Here is a 20,580-nt window from a genome sequence, read left to right on the forward strand (position 1 = left end):
AAAATATAAATAAATTACAATAAAGTCTCTACTGGTCTAACAACTAAATCGAAACGGAAAAAATACTTGTGATTTTTATGGCAGGACAGGAGCTTGAAAACCCTATTGTATACTGCTTTTGTCTCGCTTCTAATTCGTGTGCTCTCAGTTCATAGCAGTCCCAAACGCGATGGATGACTTTTGAGAGTAACATCATGAAATATGGAGCCTCTCGTAACATGGTTTTCGCTTTTATATGCACTCATGTAACCAATAGCAGCATTGAAATCCACTCTTGATTGATGCTCTCTGTGTCTGTTTTTTCTTTGTCATATAGTACTGGCTGGCATCCGGTTAGAACCGCAAGTCGAAAAAAAAAAAGAAAGAAAGAAAGAGCAATTAATCCGCTTTATTTTTCTTTTTAAAAAAATTGTTTTGCTTTTTAATTGTTTGTTTGGTCCTTGGCAGGAAATTTCATGTTTCCCAAAAGAAAGGCAAATTGTCATTGGAACTTGTTATTTTGCCAATTATACGTTGATGTGACACGTTCCAGAAGAATTTCATGACCTTTGTTAAACCTGATTAATGTCATTCTTATATAAATTTTGACTAATTCAGAATTCCATCTGTTGTTGCCTTGGAAACTATTGTTTCAGTGAAGCTTCCTGTTATGCATCAGTCAATTCCAGCATGCAGTGCCTATCCACTCCCCCCCCCCCCCCTCTTGGGCATTAGTGGGGCATTCTTTTTTTTTTTTTTTTTTTTTTTTTTTTTTTTTTTTTTCATATTTACCCCCTCCCTGGGGCATTCGGTGGCCTCGTAATTTCCACCTCAAAGCACTGTCACTTCCTTTCAATGATAAGTTACGTCGAAGGAGGACAAAATTGATATCATAAATCCACAGAATGAACGGTCACTAGTGTAGTACTAAGAAATAAGACTTACAGTCAGCATGAGACTTGATGAATGCGAGCCGAAACTGTCCCGCGGGTCGTTTAGACAGCTCGTTTGTCCCTGCTCGTTTGTCCCCAGCTCGTTTGTCCCTTCATGTATGCCGTGGAGCATTTGCCGGTATATTTTCAAAAAACTCCTTAGTTCCCTACTGGGACTAAGTACTAAAAATCTTAAAATAGTGGCGCATCAGAATCTGTTAAATCAGAGAGAAGCAGGGGTGGTATCAAAGACAACATAGACGGTAAGATGACAGGAAATGAAGATGCTAACTTTATATAACTCTCAGAATGACATAAGTAGGGCCCAATAGCTTTTATTTGAATGTTATTCTTTTTTCCAGGATGTAACTTAGAATTCAAGTGTTACATCGATTCCAATATTTGCACCTTTTGTGGAAGTCCATTTTGCTTAGGGAAATGATCATGAATATTTGTAAACATGCGTTTCAGGTATCGCTCTGTATGCCATGCGATTTCAGGGTTTGGACGCCATCTTGGTGTGGATCAAATTGCCTCGATCTCGTGTAGACCGTTTGTGGTATGGTAATTAGCTCATGCTTTGGAGTGAAAAGATTGCAGGCTCAGGGCTCTGATCCCGTGCACTGTGCTTCCAGATTTCATCGATGTTTTCTCGATGCTTTCCCCAAGACAAGTGAAGTTGTGTTGATTTACTCGAACAATCGCTAGCAAATATGATTGAAACTACTTATCAGAACACCAGAAAGCTGTGTAGTGGTGTGTTTTCTACGAAGCAAACGCTGCCGTTCGCCCCAGCAACGATACCGAAGAATGATGTGTCAACTTAGCTGCTTTTCACAGGAGATGCAACTGCTCTCTGCGTACATACTTGTCACAGTATGTGTTACGTTAGATGTTTGCTGTTGCCATTTTTCAGAAAGTTTATCGTTTATTTAAATTTTGCTATAACATCTTAACTTCGCTTATCAATTTACTGAACTTCTAATGCAAGATTTTGAGTTATTAAAGCCTATTGTTATGTAGAATTTTGCTACATTGGTTTATTGCATCGTGTAACAACAAATTTCCATAAATGGTAAATTCTCGATAACCCCCTCCCTGAACTCCACTTTTGCTAACGAATTTCTGGTTTATTCAACACAATAAAAAGAAAGATTGCTGCATAGTCCAATACATTAAATTGTTTATTAATGTATGGGGATGTGCGGAAATCTTTCCCAATAAAAGCCTGGCCTATAATTTTAGTAGAGGAAAGACAGCTCAAACGTATTGTGCTAATCCTTCAGTTGTTTCTAGTCGAATAGCAATTATTTATCCATCAGCCACGGCAATACTTGTCTTCTTATGTGAACAAAGCACAGGCATATTGTTCATTCCCATAGGTAGGAGTTGTCATTTTTTGAGCGAGTTTACACAGAAGTTTGTTAAACTGGGTTAATTAACACTTTCAGGGAAAACGCAGACAGGTTCGAGTGAGCCGAAGGTCGGGTTATTTGGATTAAATTACTGACTGAGTAAGTTAAAACAGTGAAACTCGATCGATTTAACCGAGGTTCGAGTTAAAAAGATTGTACGGTATTGTCTGGAAGTTATTCCCTGTCAACATATCTGAGCTGATTTTCCAGAAGGTGGCTACAGAAATTGACGTTTTTGTTAACTTTTCTTAAGATATTTATTTATTTATTTATTTATTTATTTTAGCGTTTCCTATTGAATTTCACATCAGTAAGTAAAAAGATTACAAGAGTCATTAGCAAATATTTATAAAAACAAAATATTTCTCTCTCTCGTGAGGGAAGAAGCCTTACGAGTGCAGTTCCTGCCTCGTCTAAGATGCTTGCTACCAGTAGTCCTCTTTTAACCTAAACGGGTAATTTTCATTTACTCGGGCTTAGACTATTAAAGGCTTGTATATTGTGGGCTTTGCTTGAGGAGGTGACAGTCTTTGGCTTTAAAAAGTAGGTGTTAGGGATGAGTTCTATTCGGGCAACGTGAAATTTTAGTATATTTTTGTGGTGGAAAAGGGCGCTAACCCTTCCCTTTTCAAATGTTGATTTCAACATCCGGGACTTAAGCTGATATGGAAAACACTAGCAAGAATGGGCAAGGATTTTATCTTCAAGAAGCGTAAGTTTGAAAAGCTATTCTATTATTTTTCGCCGTTATAACTGTAGCGTTGTTAGGCTAGTCATCGATTAGTCGAGAAGTGCGATTTTGGTTGGATTTCCGGACTCAATGTCATAAATAATTTCCAGATGTTCGTTCGGCGTGATTCTCATTACGTCTTGAATTTATAATTAACACGGAAAATCAATTTAAAACGCTGTCTTGCCCCGATTAAGCCGATTCTTTTGTGGAAGGCTAGTCTTGAGCGCTTAAAGACCGGGTTTTGGTTGAGATATAAGATGCGTTGGCGCCGTAAATAATTACCAAGTGTCACACTTGTTTAGTCGGATCACAGGTCATGTCTCATTTCACTCAGGTGTCAATGTCACGTCTAATTCCAAAGAAAAGCCCCTCTTTTCTCTTTCATAGTATTTCCTGACCTTACCGGCTTTCTTGTGATGAACCGTAACTGGAGTATTGTTAATGACTAGCATATTCCTTCAGCTTAGAAAGTCTCAAAATGTGCTCAATTTCTGTAGCCACCTTTTTGAAAATCAGCTCAGATATGTAACTTTCAAAATACTGAAATACCGGTGATAATGCAATTCTTACTTTTCTTTTAAATAAATTAACATCTTAATTTTTGTGTGTAAAAAAAGTGGGATTGAATCGCTCAATAAACGTGAACTTCAGTGATTTGGGGGCAAGTTTTTCTGAATAAAGTCGAAAACAAACAGTGTCGAATTGAAGAAACGGTGATCGACGTTATTTAACAGAAAAAGGCAAAAAGGCATATTTATGGATAAGTGTTGCTTTGTTTCTGCCATTGTAAATTTCCTATTCAAATTTTGTAAACTCAAGGGTTGTAAATATTAAACACTCAGAAGTGCTCAACAAAGCTGAAATGCAAAATATCTACTCGTCATGTAAAATAGTGCTGGCTGTGAATTCTTGACACTAAAGGCACTTGCTCGGAAACGGGTTTTCGGGTTGACGAATGTCATGTTCGCAGGGTCCTGGCTTGAAAAATACACAGGTGTAACAGGATCGCTGGTAAAATAGAAGTGTTTGCGTGTTTTCAGTGTGCTTTTTTGTTCACTTGTGGCCAGGAACTCGATAAAAGCGTCCTCGCCTCTGGTAACTCAAGGTAAGTGAACGATGCACACAAAGATTGCACCTTGACAGCTGTCAGTCTAGAAATGAAATGAAAACGCTTTCCTACACTTTACACAGCCCAAATCACGTCCCAACCTAGGTGTCAGTTCGCTGTTTCAATCGAGTATTTTGCGCTATTTCAACGTAGATTTACTTCGGAAAAGTAAGTTTCAACTTTATACATTTTGCGTCTATTGTACGGCATATGTCTCGAAACTGACCTAACCCTATTTGAAATTCATGATTTTTAGGCTCGCCGCAGTTCATATTCGATTAATTTCTGCTGCTGGTGATGCCCTTGATCAATTAGGGAGCTTAAGCAGCGACGACGGCAACGGCAACAAAAACGTCACCTCAAAATATAACTTTGTTTCATTTGTGCTACTTCTCCATTATTTTAACTCGCTCAACTAATAGAGAAACGGCGACTCCGGCTATCCAGGAACCAAATTGGTAGGAGTAGCGTTCAAGTTAAGAAAGAAAATGAAAATTCTCCGTCGTTTGCTCACGTTCTCCAAAAAACCTAGAATTTGGTCATTTCACGTTGTTGTTTTGCAGAGGACGGCAAAGAAATGTACCAAAATGTAAAACGCACGTACAGAGCGATTGTTTTTGCTCCTTAAACCTATTGTTTTGTGGCGTTGCTGTTGTCTTCGTCGTCGTCGTTGCTTGAGCTCCCTAATGTTAATGGTAGGGGTCCATCTCTTACTGATTAGGTAATTATATAAAGGCGTAAAGATTTTGATAACTAAGCAGATCGGCAGCACCGTTCAGTTCAACGACCGAAAAAGAAAAGTTCAAAACATTTCCTTTGTTTCGATATAATGTGATGCGAAGTTTTTGGGGTGTGCTTCTCATCTTTCTTATCTAGTCTTTATCTTAACGCGTCCCAGGAAGCAAGTTTTCTATGATGTCAGTGAAAGTGGTTCAATTTCTGATTTATTTAGGTGTTTAAAATCAGTGTTGCTTCCGTTTCTTTCAGAAACGGTTTCACTTGCCGTTGTACGGTATTAGGATCTGTAGGGCGTGATACCCGTACTAGTATTAATCACAGATTATAGGAGTGCGTTCGATACCTTACATAGCGCAAATTTGGCTATGGTGGTTTGTTCGTTAAAATTGGACTTGGTTCGTTCGAAGCAACTTTTCTTTATCGCGCAAATCATCATGTTCACAGAATATTTGAAGTTTCCTTCCCAAACTTAATAACCACAGTTCTACTGCTTCCCCCCCCCCCCCCCCTCCGTAACTCAGCCTGAATAAAAACAAAGTTACTGGGAGAAGAAAAATTGATTTTGAGGTTGAACACAATCTGGGACGTGAGAGATAACTTTTTTCTTTCACCCTGAAACCCGGAGATTGGGTTGGAAAGTGGCGTAGTGAACGATACCAGAAGTGAACCCAAGTCCGTGACGGGTCTGACAGAGAAAAATTATTGGTCGCGTATTGCAAAGAATTTTTTGGAACGTTTTTAATTATAGAAGAACGTACTTACAAGACGGTATACTATTTATTTTTACTTGATACTACCATTTACTAACTATAATAAAAGTATTTTTTAAATACACCGTATGCGAAAATCCCGCTGCCGTGAGGCGCGACTTAAACATTTTGAACGTTGAGATTCATTTAGCATATTGAAAGTCTTAATTTATCTTAGATAACCAAATGCGTGTGCATGAATTCACAGAGACAAAAATGCTTTCGTAGACCTTCTACTATTTACTAGTTACTAGAGAGGTATACACTGCGCGAAAATTCCGCAGGAATTAAAAAGGAATGAATTTGGCCGGACGCATTTGTAAATTCTGTAAAACAGCTGTCAATTGAAATGAAATGAAAACGCTTTCATTACCGTACACTTAGCCCAAACCACGCCCCAATGAACCTAGCTTTTAGTTACAACCGTCTGTAGGGCTGTTTTAATCGAGTGTTTTGCGCTATTTCAACGAAGATTTACTTCGGAAAAGTAACTTTCGATTTTATACATTTGCGTCTATTGTACGGCGTATGTCTCGAAACCCTATTTGAAATTCGAATTTTTAGGCTCACTCGCCCGTAGTTCATATTCGATTCATTTCTGCTGCTGGCGATAGTATTGGTCAATTGTTGAAGGCAGGGCCCATCTCTTACTGATTAAGTATATATAAAGGCGTGAAGATTCTGATAACTGAGCAGATCGACAGCACCGTTCAGTTCAACGACCGAAAAAGCAAAGTTCAAAACATTTGCTTTGTTCAAACCCGATATAATGTGATGCGAGGTTTTTATAAAATTAGTCACAATAACAACAAAATTTTAATGTCTATAGTATTGAAAACTGCGAGAATTGATAAATAGATTTCATTTTGCCTGACTGAGGCACAGATAACATCAAAACTTGGCGAGAACAAAGAAATACGCTACGAGCTGACGCTTTGACTTCTCTGTGTTTTATCAGAGTAGATACCCACGGCAAAAATGAAATCTATTTGTTTCATACAATAACCAATATATTTGACCACATTTCGTAAGCGAGCATCACGTTGACTGAGCCGAGTAAAACAAGTTGAAGCAAATTTCTAGACTTCTGCACACATGGAATTGCCGCCCTCAAAATTAGACTATAATCCGAAATAATTCTACAAACAATATCTTCAAAACTAACCTTTTTTCCAGAAGGAATTTCTGACCCCCAAAAAAGTGCCAGTCGCTTCCCTGCGATTTGTGGTCTACTGCCCGCCATTACCGGATTTCTATCGGCGAGATATTTGGACAATTATTCCCTTCCCTTTCACAGCAATTAACAAAGGTCTAGCTTTTTAAACCTGGTTGAGATCACTTGCACCGGTCGTTGTCGGATTTTTTCATCGGACAGTTTTACTCCCCTGCGAAATTTTACTGTGCCTGTCTAGTCCGCTGACCAGCCACTCTGCTGGACTCTAGACTCTGATCCTGTGCGCTGGTCACACCTCTCAATGACGTCATTAGTGCGTCTCTACTCTGACCACTCTAAACGACGCTACACCAATCATAACGCAAGGTTCACACCAGGTTCACACTGTTCATTGTATAAAAATAAATGGAAAATGGGGTTAGTTTCTAAAGGGACTACAGGTGTTGCTGCATCGCTGGCGGAGTTACACTGTAAATCGAAAAGTTCGTTTTTTCGGCTGAATTGACGAGGTATTTTGACCAACGTAAATAGATGTCATTCATAGTCGGACATTTATTTCATCAGTTTTGTGTTCCCAGAGACAAACACAAATATTGAGATGAAGGTATTCACCGAAACGTGAGTCTTCTGTGCAGTTTTCAGTACTACTACAGACAAAACATTTCCTTTTAATGCATCAAACCTTTTTGGCTGGCGAGTTATCTGTCAGTTGCCTCTGCTACTTGGTCAGCTTTTGCTTAATTGATTGAAGATATACAGCTATTTCAATTAACGTTGTCGGATCCAAATAAAGCTAAAAGACAAGACCGCAATGTTTTATGGGATTATTTTTTATGAATAATTTCATCAAAATCATCCCTGCACGTGCAGGTCATTGTACTGCTAATTACAACCTATTGTTTTCTCCAGGCATGACTGATTTTGATAAATTTATTCATAAAAATCCCACGTAAACTTTCGGTCTTGTCTTTTAGCTTCATGCTTTGAACCGACAACGTTATTTGAAATTACTGTAAACTAATAAGGTAATGTTTCCCTCCAGAAACCATTCAGCCTTCTTTTGAATGAACTACATTCCAAACGAAAGTCTGACATGTTTTTAAGTAACGAATCCACCGTGCCTACACACTCAAAAAATGGCTTTGGGGTTTTTAATTGTCTTAATGTCTATGTATACTCAATATTTCATAATTCTAGAAGATGGCTCTTACCGCTGATGAGGTGTTGGAGGAAGTTGGCAGTTTTGGCTTGTTCCAGAAGCGTCTCCTTATTCTGTTTAACTTGCTGGCGGGTCTGTTGTTTGGATGGGCCGTAATGGTTACAAATATCATAACAGCAGAGCCCCCATGGAAATGTGCACAGAATAGCTCAGTATGTGCGTTTGACAAAGCCTTCAGTCCTGGGGATGATAATTATGATCACCGATGTAATATCTCACGGAGCGAGTGGTATTTTGTGGATGACATGACAACCATTGTTACAGAGGTAAGGAAACTGACATGGTTGTTTTAATTCTCACCAGTCCCTGGGCCAGCTGATGAAGATGGACGTAAATCTAAAAAATGTATAACGATTACAATTTGGGTGAAAAACGATGGAAATTCAGAATAGAACGTTTTTAATGGTGCAGGTTCTCCCGGCCCAAGCGGTTCGTCTTTACATTTCTCATGTAAAAAAATAAATAAATAAAAAATAACCTTCCCTCCAAAATATCGTCTTTAATCGTGAGATCAATCTTGTTTTGCAGTTTGATCTCGTATGCAGCAAATCGATTTATGGCACTCTACCAATGTCCTCTGTGTTTGGTGGTTTCTTAGTTGGAGCCATAATCATTGGTCCCTTCACAGACAAGTTTGGACGCAAACCTACCATTTTCATCTCCGGATTTGTAATCGCTCTCTTTAGTTTGGTGTCAGCGTTTTCAAAAGTCTTTTGGCTTTTTGTTATTTGCAAGGTCATCGTCGGCCTTGGAGTCGGTAAGACTTGTTAGGGACCGTAAGCAGAGACGACGACGACGACGTCAATGAGAACGTCAGAAAACAATAGTTTTAATTAGCAAAACACTGGCTCTGCACGTGCATTATAAACTTTGGTACATTTCTTTGCCGTCCTCTGCAGAACAAGATCGTGAAATGACCAAATTTAAGGTTTTATGGAGAACGTGAACACATGATGATTAATTTATCTTTCTCTTTCTGAACTTCAAAGGCTACCCTACGCATACGACGTTAGCCACTCGATAATTCGGCCGCATTACACAACTGAGAGAGTATAAATCATCGTGAATTTATTCAGAAGACGCGAAGGTAATGTTTTAAGTTCCGTTTTCGTCAGCGTCGTCGTCGCTTCTGCTTAAGGTCCCTAAGCAACGACGACGATTAAACGTCAACGAGTAACTTTGACATATAAATTCATGCTATTTTATCTACGTTGGCTAAATATTCGTAATCGTTCAAATTTTACAATGCGAACTATCCAGGAACTAAAATGGTAGCAACTGCGAAATAAAATAAATAATTATCGTCTGGTGCTCACGTTCTCCCTCAAAGCTTGAATCTTATCATTTCACGATGTTGTTTTGCAGAGAGCGGCAAAGAAATGAACCAGACTGATTTAAAACGCACGTGTAGAGCGATTGTTTTTCTCAAACGGTTCTGTAGCGTTCTCGTTGTGCCCGCCGTCGTCGTTGCTCAAGCTTCCATTTCATTTTCTAAATGACTTTAGGCCCTGTTTAGATGTAGACGGGAGGCTTTCATTTTTGTTCTTGTTGTTTTTTTTTTTGTTTTTTTTTTCAGGTGGAACAAACGTGGCGATATTTGTTATCGTGTCAGAATTTGTGGGTGTACGACACCGCAGTATGATGGGAATGTCTTTGTGGTACTGTTGGAGCATATTCCTAATGGCGCTGGCTGGTCTGGGTTATCTTATTAGAGACTGGCGAATGCTGAGTATTGCCACGGCAGTTCCTGCATTTCCTGCATTGATTGGCTGGTTGTAAGTGTTAAATACATCGGAATGTTCTTCTGAAGACAACGGAAAATTAAGCAATTATTTCTGCAAGGGACTGGTAAAAAAGTTTAGGGTGGGGTGGGCCCGGAGCATTGAGGAGGTGGGTCATCAGTTTTTGAGCCCTTGGTAAGGGTGGGTCGTGCAGTTTTCAGCTACCCAACAGGGGTGAGACATTCTATTTTTAAGAGGAATAGGCAGACATTTATCTGCCAACCTGCAGGTTAAATTTTCACTTGAAAAAGAAAGCGTTCTAGCTTTCTCTGAGAAGTATGCGGTAGATCAAGATAGTGAAATACATGTACTAAGAGAGAAAGAGGAAGAAGGGAGAACGCAGGCAGAAAGAGTATTACTGACTTATAAGGATGTTGAGTGGTGGAAACTCCTCTATGAGGATTTGCTGAGAAAGCAAAGAGTTTCTATATTTAATTGTATATCGAAAGTCACAAGCTGACTACCGAAACGAAATTAACAAAAAGAAAACAACCTTGGCTTGGTGTCAACTCACATTTAGTTGTCAGCAGCTATAGGCAGTGTATCGTCTGGCAAAGATACAAGTAGATCTGAATTGAGCGTCAGCAGCTTAGAAGCAAGTGAAGACTATGTTCTGGAAGAAGATGGGAGTAATACCTCTTATGATGACAATATCCCCCTCGCAAACTGGTTTCTAACAGTTGGCATGGAGTGACAGTGATAGCGATGTACCGTCAACTGTTCTTCGCCAGACTTAATTCCTCACAAAGCGAGGCCGGAGGCCGGATGTTTATGATTTTGTCGTACAAAAATGTGGTTTCCTTGGATTACATTCAAATAAAAAAAATCTACTTTTAATAGGGGGTAGCTCATGCAATTTTCAACCTTCGTTTAGGGGTGGGTCAGTCGGTTTTGTGCCATTGGAGGGGGAGGGCCATGTGCCTTTTATCCACCACATGTCCAAATGCTCGGGCCCACCCCACCCTATACTTTTTACCCAGTCCCTAAAGAGAACCTCTTAAATAAACATTAACATAGAATTGGGAAAAGAAGGAGGCTCAATGTTAAGGTTATGATGTTGTACATGTGTAAGAGTCATGGGCTTTTCTTTGTGGAAAGCAGAAACGGTAACAATGTCATTCACTTATACAAGATACTCATTCGGGAAGTGATTTATTTATTTATTTATTTATTTATTTATTTATTTATTTATTTATTTATTTATTTATTTTATGTTTAGTTTGACACCTGAGTCGGTGCGTTGGTTGATGGTCAAAGGAAAAATCGAACAAGCTAAGGACATTTTCAGAAGAATGGCATCAGTGAACCAAAAGACCATGCCGAAGGATCTTGAGCTAACACTTCCAGACGATGATCAAAGATTAGGGGACGTGCGCGACTTATTTTCAACACGCAAGATGGTACAGAAAGCAATTTTATCTTGGTATACTTGGTGAGCTATATTTTTTGTTTAACTTTTCCTTAGATTACCAAAGCATAGATCTACAAATTATTGTATTATTTCCTCATGGAAAATTGAAAAAACAATCCAACAAATGGCAAAACAAGGGAGCTCAAAACTCTTGGATTTCAGCTTTATCCAATCACTTAATCGTCTCCAGGCGCCAACGAATTTTGTGGAAGGGACAGAGAACAGTCCCAGAACACCCTGCGCTCTACGTTCGACAAAGGAGAATAAGACGCCCCTGAGAACGAGACATACAGACCCAAATAAATAGTTGTTGACCCTTTTTTTTGTCTTTTGGGCCCTGGGCGGGAAGCGGGATTCCAAGTATAAAAGCTATGACTCTGAGACTTGAAGGATAGAGAGTATACCCAAGGATGTCCCTTTAAGGTCCTCAACTGGAAGCGGTGACGTCATAAATACGTGATAATTAGGTCATGATTGCTAATTGACGGCCATTTTGGATCCGCCATCTCGGATTACTGGATTTTCCTAAAACTTCCAAAAAATGCCAAAATTGAACGAAAAGTAATCAGAACCAATAAAGGAACACTGATATGTGCTAAAAACGTAAAAGTAACGGGAATAAAAGTGATTTCTCTTCATTTTAATGAGCGATTTTCTATTTTCTGAAAAAACTGCCTGTGAAAAATAGGTAAGATCAAAGTCAATCAACACCAAGCGACCAAATTTTTCCCAGTTAAATTCTGAAAAAGTCCTGACCTTTCAGGGAATCTAGATAGGGCTAAATCATCTTCCCGATGGCTAATTGGGAGGAAATAATAGAAAGGCCTTAAAGACAATGAAGATACAATACATAACAAAAGCCAGAATTATAGGATGAATAAGAATGCAACTAGAGAATCTAAGTTCTGTCGGAATGGAGGTAACTCCCGGAAAAGCTGAGAAATTTGAAGCCGTTTTTCTGTGTTGTAACTTCAGTTTTAACCTTGTTTAAATATTTATTTGCAGGTTTGTCAATGCGCTGGTATATTATAGTGTTTTCCTAAGCGCACCCACTGTTGGGGGAAATTTTTATTTAAACTTTTTCCTTACAAGCTTGATCGAGATTCCAGCTATACCTGCAGGCGTTTGGGTGTTTAACAGGTTTGTAAAGTGATGCCTTAGAGAGTACCTTTCCTTATTTTCATACTATTTAACTAGTCTATTGATAATGGAGTCACAATTACCCCGAAACGTCGAGCAGCAATAAATCTTTCCTGGTTTTTAATATGCCTCTGCTTTAGCAAATCCCTGCTGATCAAACAATCCTTTCTGAACAAAAAAATTTTAATTGAGCATAATACAATACCAGGAGCCATAACCAGGGATGGAGACCGTAAGCGTGGGGTCCACGCAAACCCATGTCCTAAGTCAAAATGGTATCTCGTTATTTCTGATCATGGCTCCTGACAATATCCATTGTTTAACGATTTTACAAGAACGACGTTCTTTCTTAAGAAAGAAAACTATTGCTCTCGGGTACTAGATCGAATTAGAACTGTAGAAATTAAGAAACCATGAACAACCCGTATACTTTAGTTTTATTCAATAAGGTGCAAAGAGTTGAATGCCGTGCATTTTACATTTTCTGTGTATTGAAAATAAAACACAGTCAGACTGTTGAACTAGAAAGTGAACAGCTATTTTACCTATTCTAGGTTTGGTCGAAAGAAAGGCATCGTTGCCTGCTTAATCTTGGCGGCATTTTCAACATTTGGATCAGTACTTATTGCAAGTGAAGACAACACTAGCAAAGGTAGGACTACACAATGCAGTGATACTAATGTTTTCGTTTATTGGTGACTGATTATTCAATATATACTGGGCGCAAAATTAGCTCGACAGCAAAAGATAAAATACCACAATAAACCTCTGCCTATTTACAGTAGCATATAGAGACAGATATATCTGAGCTGATTTCCAGAAGGTGGCTACAGAAATTACAGTTTTCTTAACTTTTCTAGTTCAGATATTCATTCAGTAATAATCGATTACTCCTGAAGTGGCATTTTGCGTTGGATTTCCGCTCGAAAGTGCCATAAAAAATTTCCAGATGTTCGATCGGCGTGATTCGCGTTGCAGCATGAATCTAGAATGAAGATGAAAAATCAATTTGAAACGCTGTCTTGCTTTGATTAATCCGATTCTGTTGTAGAAAGCTAGACTTGAACGCTAAAAGGCCGGGGTTTGGGTGAGATTTAAGATGCGTTGGCGCCGTTAATAATTGCCAAATGTCACACTTGTTTTGTCAGATCACAGGTCATGTTTCGTTTCTGCAGATGTCAATGTCATGTCTAATTCCAAGGAAAATCCCGTCTTTTCTCTTCCATCTCTTCCATAGTATTCTCTGACCTTACTTTCTTGTGATGAACCTAACTGAAGTCTTGTTAATAACTAGCATATTCCTTTAGCGTAGAAAGTCTCAAAATGCGCTTAATTTCTGTAGCCACCTTCTGAAAAATCAGCTCAGAGATATATGCTTATAGAAACTGGAAAAAATGTTGGAGGCTGGAGTCATCAATGTAAAACGTTTATGAAAAAACTTCTACAAAAAATGTACACTGTGTAATATAGTAGTTCGTAAATGTTTTCTTTTTCAGTTCAATCCCACGAAACGGTGCCTTAAGCAAAGGTCCTATTCTCTAAATTACATGCTGGCACATATTCAAAACTTCCTTCTGATTCCAGTTATTCAATGGCTTGTGTTTTATATTTTGTTTGTTTAGGTGTGCTAGCTGGCAAAATAATAATGTCCATGATTTTAGCCAAGTTCTTTATTACGATATCCTTTGACGGATTATACCTTTACACCGCGGAATTATTCCCAACTACCATAAGGTAATTTATGTTTCTATGCCCTAAGTCTTACGTGAAGACGTTATTTACGAGGCTTGATTTTGTTATGACTGCCACGTGTCTAAAATACGACTATTTTGGTTTAACCATATTGAATGGAGGGACTACAAATCATGTTTTAAGTGCCCCAAACATTCACTGGTTTGTTCCCGTGTTCAAAGAGTTTATAGGACTCCTGACGTTAGGGTCATTTTCAATTGGAATTATTACACCCCCTCCCAAAAGTGGAGCGTACTCCATAACGAGAAAAGTAAGTCAATTTGAATCAATTGATGATTGGAATCATTTCATATCCCATGTTTAAGTACAGGGTTTTTCTGAACCTCGAAAACTTAGTATGAATTTCTATTAAAGTAGCCAACTGTTTAGATTCTTCATTTGTGTAAACTTCCAGCGAACTAGAGGCAGTTACTGTCTGAGCTTGTCAGGGGTAGCTAAATGCACACCAACCAAAATATTCGCAATTCCTAGACAGCTGGAAGTAATGTTCTTGATTCTTCAATCTCTTGATCACAGAAACATTGCAGTAGGGTCATCAACAGCTGCATCCTGTATTGGATCGCTCTGTTCTCCTTTCCTAGTGTATACAGTAAGTAACAATATACAATACGATGCGATACGAAACGATTATTCCACGAGCAGGAGTTGTACAGGAGATGACAGATAGTAGTTGGCTATAATCATCTCATATCCAACAATCGTGAGTGGAATAATTGTTTTATTAAAACAATCATGAAGTGTTTGCTAGATCCTGCTGATTTCGCTTTGCAAGAACAACCAGAAGACAATTTAAGGAGGCTCGTTCATTGCTGTAGTGTTTGTGAAATGATGAAAAATTACAAAAAAAGTTATCTGATCATGCAGGACAAACTATAAACACAGTTGTTAAGCAATACTTTTATGCTAGTTCTGACGTCATCGCAGTTACCATTGGAACAGGTTACCTCCACAAAAGGATCCCTAAATTCCAGAGTTTGCAAATTGTTTAAAAAACTAAGTCGGCGACTTTTTGTTGCTTTGTTGGAAAGCACCCTACATTATTTAACTCCTCTGACAATATGACGAAAATGTATCCGGTAGAATTTGACTTATTTCATAAAAGGCATTTTTTCACCTACAGAAAGTTCTACTAGATAAGTTTCTTCCAAACGTTTCTATTTGAAGTGTCATACTTAATATTGCATGCATGCATAAAATCAAGATAGGTCACCGCGCAAAATTTCGAGATAAAAACAAATGTTTGCAGCAGCTGTTATTTTCCGTTCGGACGATTTTACACCATATTTCCACTTCCGGTGTTCATCGCTTGCGACTTTTGATAGATATTTTGATCTTAGTTGTGGCGTTGGTGGGATATGCGCGCGCACGCGGCTAAAAACCCTTTCGGGCCTCCTTAGTGGTCGCTTTTCCTTGGGCATCATACAGGTGTAATGGCTCATATACCATGGCCGCTAAGCCAATCAAATCCCTAGAATTGCACTATACAATGATCCAGTGTTTAATACAATACAATACAACACAACACAAGGTCAAAGAGAGTCTGAGAGGAAACTGAATAGCCACTTATCTTATGATTTGTCAATTATTCAATAGTGTTATTTATCGTTGTGCATCGTGTGATGTTTTATTACAGAATCGAGTTCATCGCTTGCTGCCATTTGCCATCATGGGAATAAATGCACTGGTTGCTGGAATACTGTGCATGACTCTTCCTGAGACGAAGAATCAACCAACGCTCGAAACTGTCAACGAGGGTGGAGAAGAATTAGTTCAGACGTATGAGGCAACAAGTGCTTAACTACTTAAAGTGAAGCCCGTTATTTCTCAAGATGGGGGGGGGGGGGGGGGGGGTGGTAATCTACTAAGGGCTTCCGGAGGACCCGTGTTGAATGTTATTCTTTTGTCCAGGATTGTAACTTAAGCTTTATTCACACTTGTGACATAAGCATAAGCATAAACATAAGCATAAGCATAAGAATGTGTAGTGTGAACCGGTGTGACATAAGCATAAGCATAAGAAAAAGGAAACTTTTTCTTTTTCTTATGCTTATGCTTATGCTTATGTCACGTTATCACAAGTGTGAACCGGTCCGACATAAGCATAAGCATAAGCATAGCGAGGCAGCAGTGTTTGATATCAGCAGAAATATAATTGAAAATAGTGCCCAATCTCTGCCGGCTGATCTGCAGTTCCAAGATGGCGTCTTCTACAGATTTTTCGGAAAAATTAGCCGAAGCTGTTCGCATTTATCCTTGTTTATACGACAAGGCATCACCTGATTTTAAAGACAACAAGAAAAAAAACCTAGCGTGGCAAGATGTCGCCAGATGTCTGTCTCCTGGGAAGATGTCGATGTCGTCGTCCGCCATTTTGCAACTACAACTCGCCCCATTCCCCCGCGATCAAAGTCTGAAGCCCAATGTGCCTGCGTATGTCGCCTTTCTTATGTTTATGTCACAAGTGTGAACATTCTTATGTTTATGCTTATGTTTATGCTTATACTTATGTCACAAGTGTGAACCAAGTTTTACAATTCAACTGTTACATCTCCGCTCAATTCCTATATTTGCAATTTTGTGGAAGTCTAGAGATAAAACTAATGCAATCAATGTCATCTTTCGCTTTCGCTTAGCGTTAGCTTAAATGATACTTTTCAGGTTTCGACCGAGTTTCTGGTAGAGTAAAATAATATTACAAACATTATAAATATTATTTATATGGGGGTTCGGTCGCGGGTTCGCCCAGAACCAACCTCGCCAAGTTCCGGTCTCGGTGTTAGATAATCAGTCGAAGGCTCAGTCCAAAAAAAATGTTCTGTAATTTATTGAAAATGTCTTTAGCTTCTCTTGTGTTGCAACATCGGCGGCAATGTTTCAGCGGTACACTCTCGTAGGAGCTTAGTGTCAGTCCCCTCGTGGAACTATCTAAATATTTCATTCGCGCCAAATCAGTTTCTCTTGTTGTTATCCATACTGTCAGATACGTTCATGCTGTCCTTTCGCCGATTGTCTTTCGTATTCTTGTTTTATTGCCTTTCGCTCTCATTGTTCTGGCAATCAATCGTTAGCTTCAGTGCAAGTATTTGTTTCTGTTCTAGAAACCATTGGTTACGATGTTGTGTGAATTACAGTTGATGGAACTGTTACGGTGCGTTCGCTACATCTTGAAAAAATTCGTTTCCCGCAAAATGCCCAAATTTCTTGAAACCTTCAATTCCGCTAATGATTATTTTTTGGTATTACGTGATATCTGACGGTGACGTCATCTTTTTGATTGCGTAGCCGTACGCACTGACGAATTTGCCAAAGCACAAGATCTGAAAACTCTAAAGAGAGGACATTTTTATCTAGTTATTGTCGATGTGAATTAAAATAACAAATTGCAAAATAGAATACTTGAGCCACGGAACATCAATTTATTAACTGAAGGCAATCGGTTCTCGGAATTTACATTAGACCCGGAATACATGAGATAATTTCTCCAAAATAAAATATTAAATGAAAACAAGCTCTCGTTCTAATCCTAAGGGGTGGTACCTGGCTTTCTTCTTAGAGCTTCCGCTCATGTGTTTATTTTAAGTGAAAACTTCGGGTTATGGTGGCCGTTTCGGGGCCTGACCGTAGTGCTTCAGAACATCGAGCGTATTTTGAAATCGCTATCGTTTTGTTTTAATTAATCCTGTTTCAGTAACTCTCTACATCGCTCTAACCCATTGCATCAAGCAGGCCGTTGCCCGGTTGTATTAAGGATGATGCCTTCTAATACAGAAGTATTTTTTCACAGTTTATGAATATGCGGAAAAAGTAGATTTTAGTACGGGCTACTGGAATCCAGACAGAAAATTAAAGGTAGCGGGGCATTTTTAGAGATAATTAAGGAACAATTACTCTAAAAAGCCGTCAACTGACAAAGCAATGTATGGAGTTGTTTTCCAAGTTGAAGCTTTATTATCACTGAAAAATGCATGGTTACTCCCAATTTTCTTTTTGAATACCAAGAGCAATTGCTAAGTTCTGCTTTCTCCGCATAGTTTTAAACTGCGCAAAAATATCCCTGTGTTAGTAGGCACTACCCACATTCTCGTCCCTAGAGCCCCAACGAATTTTTTTTTAATTAATGAACAAGTGGCTCTGGGTCCATCCAAAAATATCTTTTTTTTTTTCATTGGCTGTCGAAAACCTGTTGCGCTATGAGGTGAAAAATGCTACGCATCTGCGCAATTGTCTTTACTTCCCAATACTGAGCAATAATAATACTGAGCAATAATGAGCAATAATAATAATGATACTGAACAAGCGCAGTGGTAATTTCTCACACTGAGCGTGCGCTACCGGATGTCGTGAAATTCACGACATCCGGTAACGGCTGTTACCAGGGCTTACGATCCAGCCGCTGACCAAAAGATCGTAGGCTCTGGGAACGAGGATGGCACTACCCATAGGAAACCTGAGTATCTCGAGATGCGCAGAACGTATGCGCAGTAGCAAAAGTAGGCACCGTCCTTAATGAGTTGGACGGAAGTCATAAGCAAAAGTTCGATTTGTACCTGTCTTGTCCGTTTTAAGAGGAACTAACCTACTTGGTCAAAAATCAACCTACGGGTTAATAAACAGTAACACAGAAAAGTTATGGTTCAATACAATGTGAATAGATGGTCAGACTCGAATGTGTAGTCTGTCATAAGAGTAACACAGCACCAAGGTATCTGTAATTCAGTTACTGTAATTGACAATCCTTTTATAGTCTACGGTTCAACGTAAACGATGCGACTATAGGGAAAGTAAGCACAGACGTTTTTGAGCTGGCGGACGGCAACCGGAAATTGACTTCTTTTTTTTTTCCCTTTTTGAAGCTTTTTCTTGCCATTGCGTTTGTAACGTTTGAGCCACAGTCATCAACAAGAGCTTTGGTAAGCAGTCATATGAAAACGACAAAACGGCCTGTTTTATATGAAGTACCCAAATTCAAGGTTAGGTGCATTTCTGGACATAAGTGGAGACTGGTAAGGAGCAAAACCAGGCCAAACTGAAGGGAAACATCCGACTTCCTGTTGCCGTCCGTGGCTCACAAACGTTTGTTTTAAACAGCAAGAGTAAAACAAAAAAGACACTCGGAGATCGTACGTTGACTATGAGAGCAGTCCTTTAGCTTTCTTAGGATATAGTAAAGCGCGCGAAAATTGCCTTCCGCGAGAATTAAACGCCACGCGACGCGCGGTTCGTTCGCCTTATTATCCTTAAACATATAAAAGGGATTGCATGCTCTTTAAGTCTACCATTCGGAATGAAGACAGTTTTGTTTTATTAGTATCGCCAGGGAGAATACTGTGAATACAAGGTGAAAAAAAAGAAAGAAAAGAAAATGAAAGAAAAGTACGCCGGAACAGCGCGAGCCTGTTCCTGCGGGCCAAGGGCATTTTAAATAAGATAAGATTATACTAGAATAAACTAAAAACTTTTAAGGGTCTTTTAAAGATATGTTATTTCAAAGTAGCTTTTGATTTGCTTAGTTAAGATGATTTTCCTTTTTTACACTAGCATACACGTTTTAGATTTTAGGGATGTTATGTCCGTGCACGATCATATTTTACATGGACATTTGCGCAATATTAGTAACAAATTGTTATTACTATATGTTATAATAAAAAGCTACATCGCTGAAAAATTGAATGTTGCAACATCTAATGAAACGAAGAGTGTATGTGATAATATCAAAACTGGGTCACTGGATAATGCAATTCCACGGCTTTGATTGGCGTAGTGGTTTTGGGATATCAGTCATTATACCATGTCTGAGAAATATTGGCCATTAAATCGTCTTTCGGGCTTTCTTATCTTTCAATATTGCACTCACAGTTGTTGGGTATGAGACGATTATAGCCAACTATAGGTGCAATGAGATGATGAATAGCCAACGAGGAACGTATCCAACGCGCACATGTTGATTGATTGTTAAGTATCAACTATTAACTTGGTTGACAACGTAGATGAATCGATTTTAAAGGTTTTTTTTTTTTTTCGAGTGAACTATGTTCCTAAATTGTAAAGCCCTTTGTCTTCCAGGGAATCGCTCCTGTGGGCCTCTAATTTACTCCATAGCACATGAACACTGACGATGATGAGAACCACGAAGCCGTGTGGGTGTTTGGTTTAAACCAGTGAAATATAAAGTATTTTCAAGAGAGAACAAAAAGCAGAAAAAAAAGGAAAAATTATATCCGCGAGTTATTCGTGTGTGGTGATGTTCGTCCTTCGGAGTCGAGGATGACCATGACTTCAATTTCAGATTGAAAAACAGGGAACTGTGGGTCCGGAGATGACTGGTGCGGCCAATCTGGGACCTGAAAGCGCAGCCAAAGGTGTAACGAAATCATGAAACCTGGTACATGCAGTTCACAGTACATTCTCCAAGGCTACAATCTTGGACAGATCAAATGAAAAATTAAGAC

The 20,580-nt window shown here is 38.9% G+C and overlaps 1 protein-coding gene across 1 annotated transcript; it reads left to right on the forward strand.

Annotated features, from left to right (window-relative positions):
• Positions 1-8,028: 8,028 nt before the first annotated feature.
• Positions 8,029-15,938, forward strand: LOC146485153 (organic cation transporter protein-like). The gene is made up of 9 exons (XM_085103769.1): positions 8,029-8,313; positions 8,576-8,804; positions 9,624-9,822; positions 11,048-11,260; positions 12,245-12,379; positions 12,934-13,031; positions 14,002-14,113; positions 14,648-14,720; positions 15,765-15,938. Exons 1-9 carry the CDS (start codon positions 8,029-8,031, stop codon positions 15,927-15,929), a joined length of 1,509 nt encoding a protein of 502 aa, XP_084959895.1. The 3' UTR covers positions 15,930-15,938.
• Positions 15,939-20,580: the final 4,642 nt, after the last annotated feature.

Source organism: Pavona decussata, unplaced genomic scaffold, assembly GCF_977016875.1.
Source record: "Pavona decussata unplaced genomic scaffold, jaPavDecu1.1 SCAFFOLD_28, whole genome shotgun sequence".
NCBI classification, from domain to species: domain Eukaryota; kingdom Metazoa; phylum Cnidaria; class Anthozoa; order Scleractinia; family Agariciidae; genus Pavona; species Pavona decussata.

What these genes read in the sequence shown, in the direction of transcription:
- LOC146485153 (XM_085103769.1), top strand. Translation starts at nt 8,029, where the DNA reads ATGGCTCTTACCGCTGATGAGGTGTTGGAGGAAGTTGGCAGTTTTGGC. An exon ending in CCTGCATTGATTGGCTGGTT is followed by an intron (nt 9,823 to 11,047) that starts GTAAGTGTTAAA and finishes TTTTATGTTTAG; the next exon opens with TTTGACACCTGAGTCGGTGC. An exon ending in TGAAGACAACACTAGCAAAG is followed by an intron (nt 13,032 to 14,001) that starts GTAGGACTACAC and finishes TTGTTTGTTTAG; the next exon opens with GTGTGCTAGCTGGCAAAATA.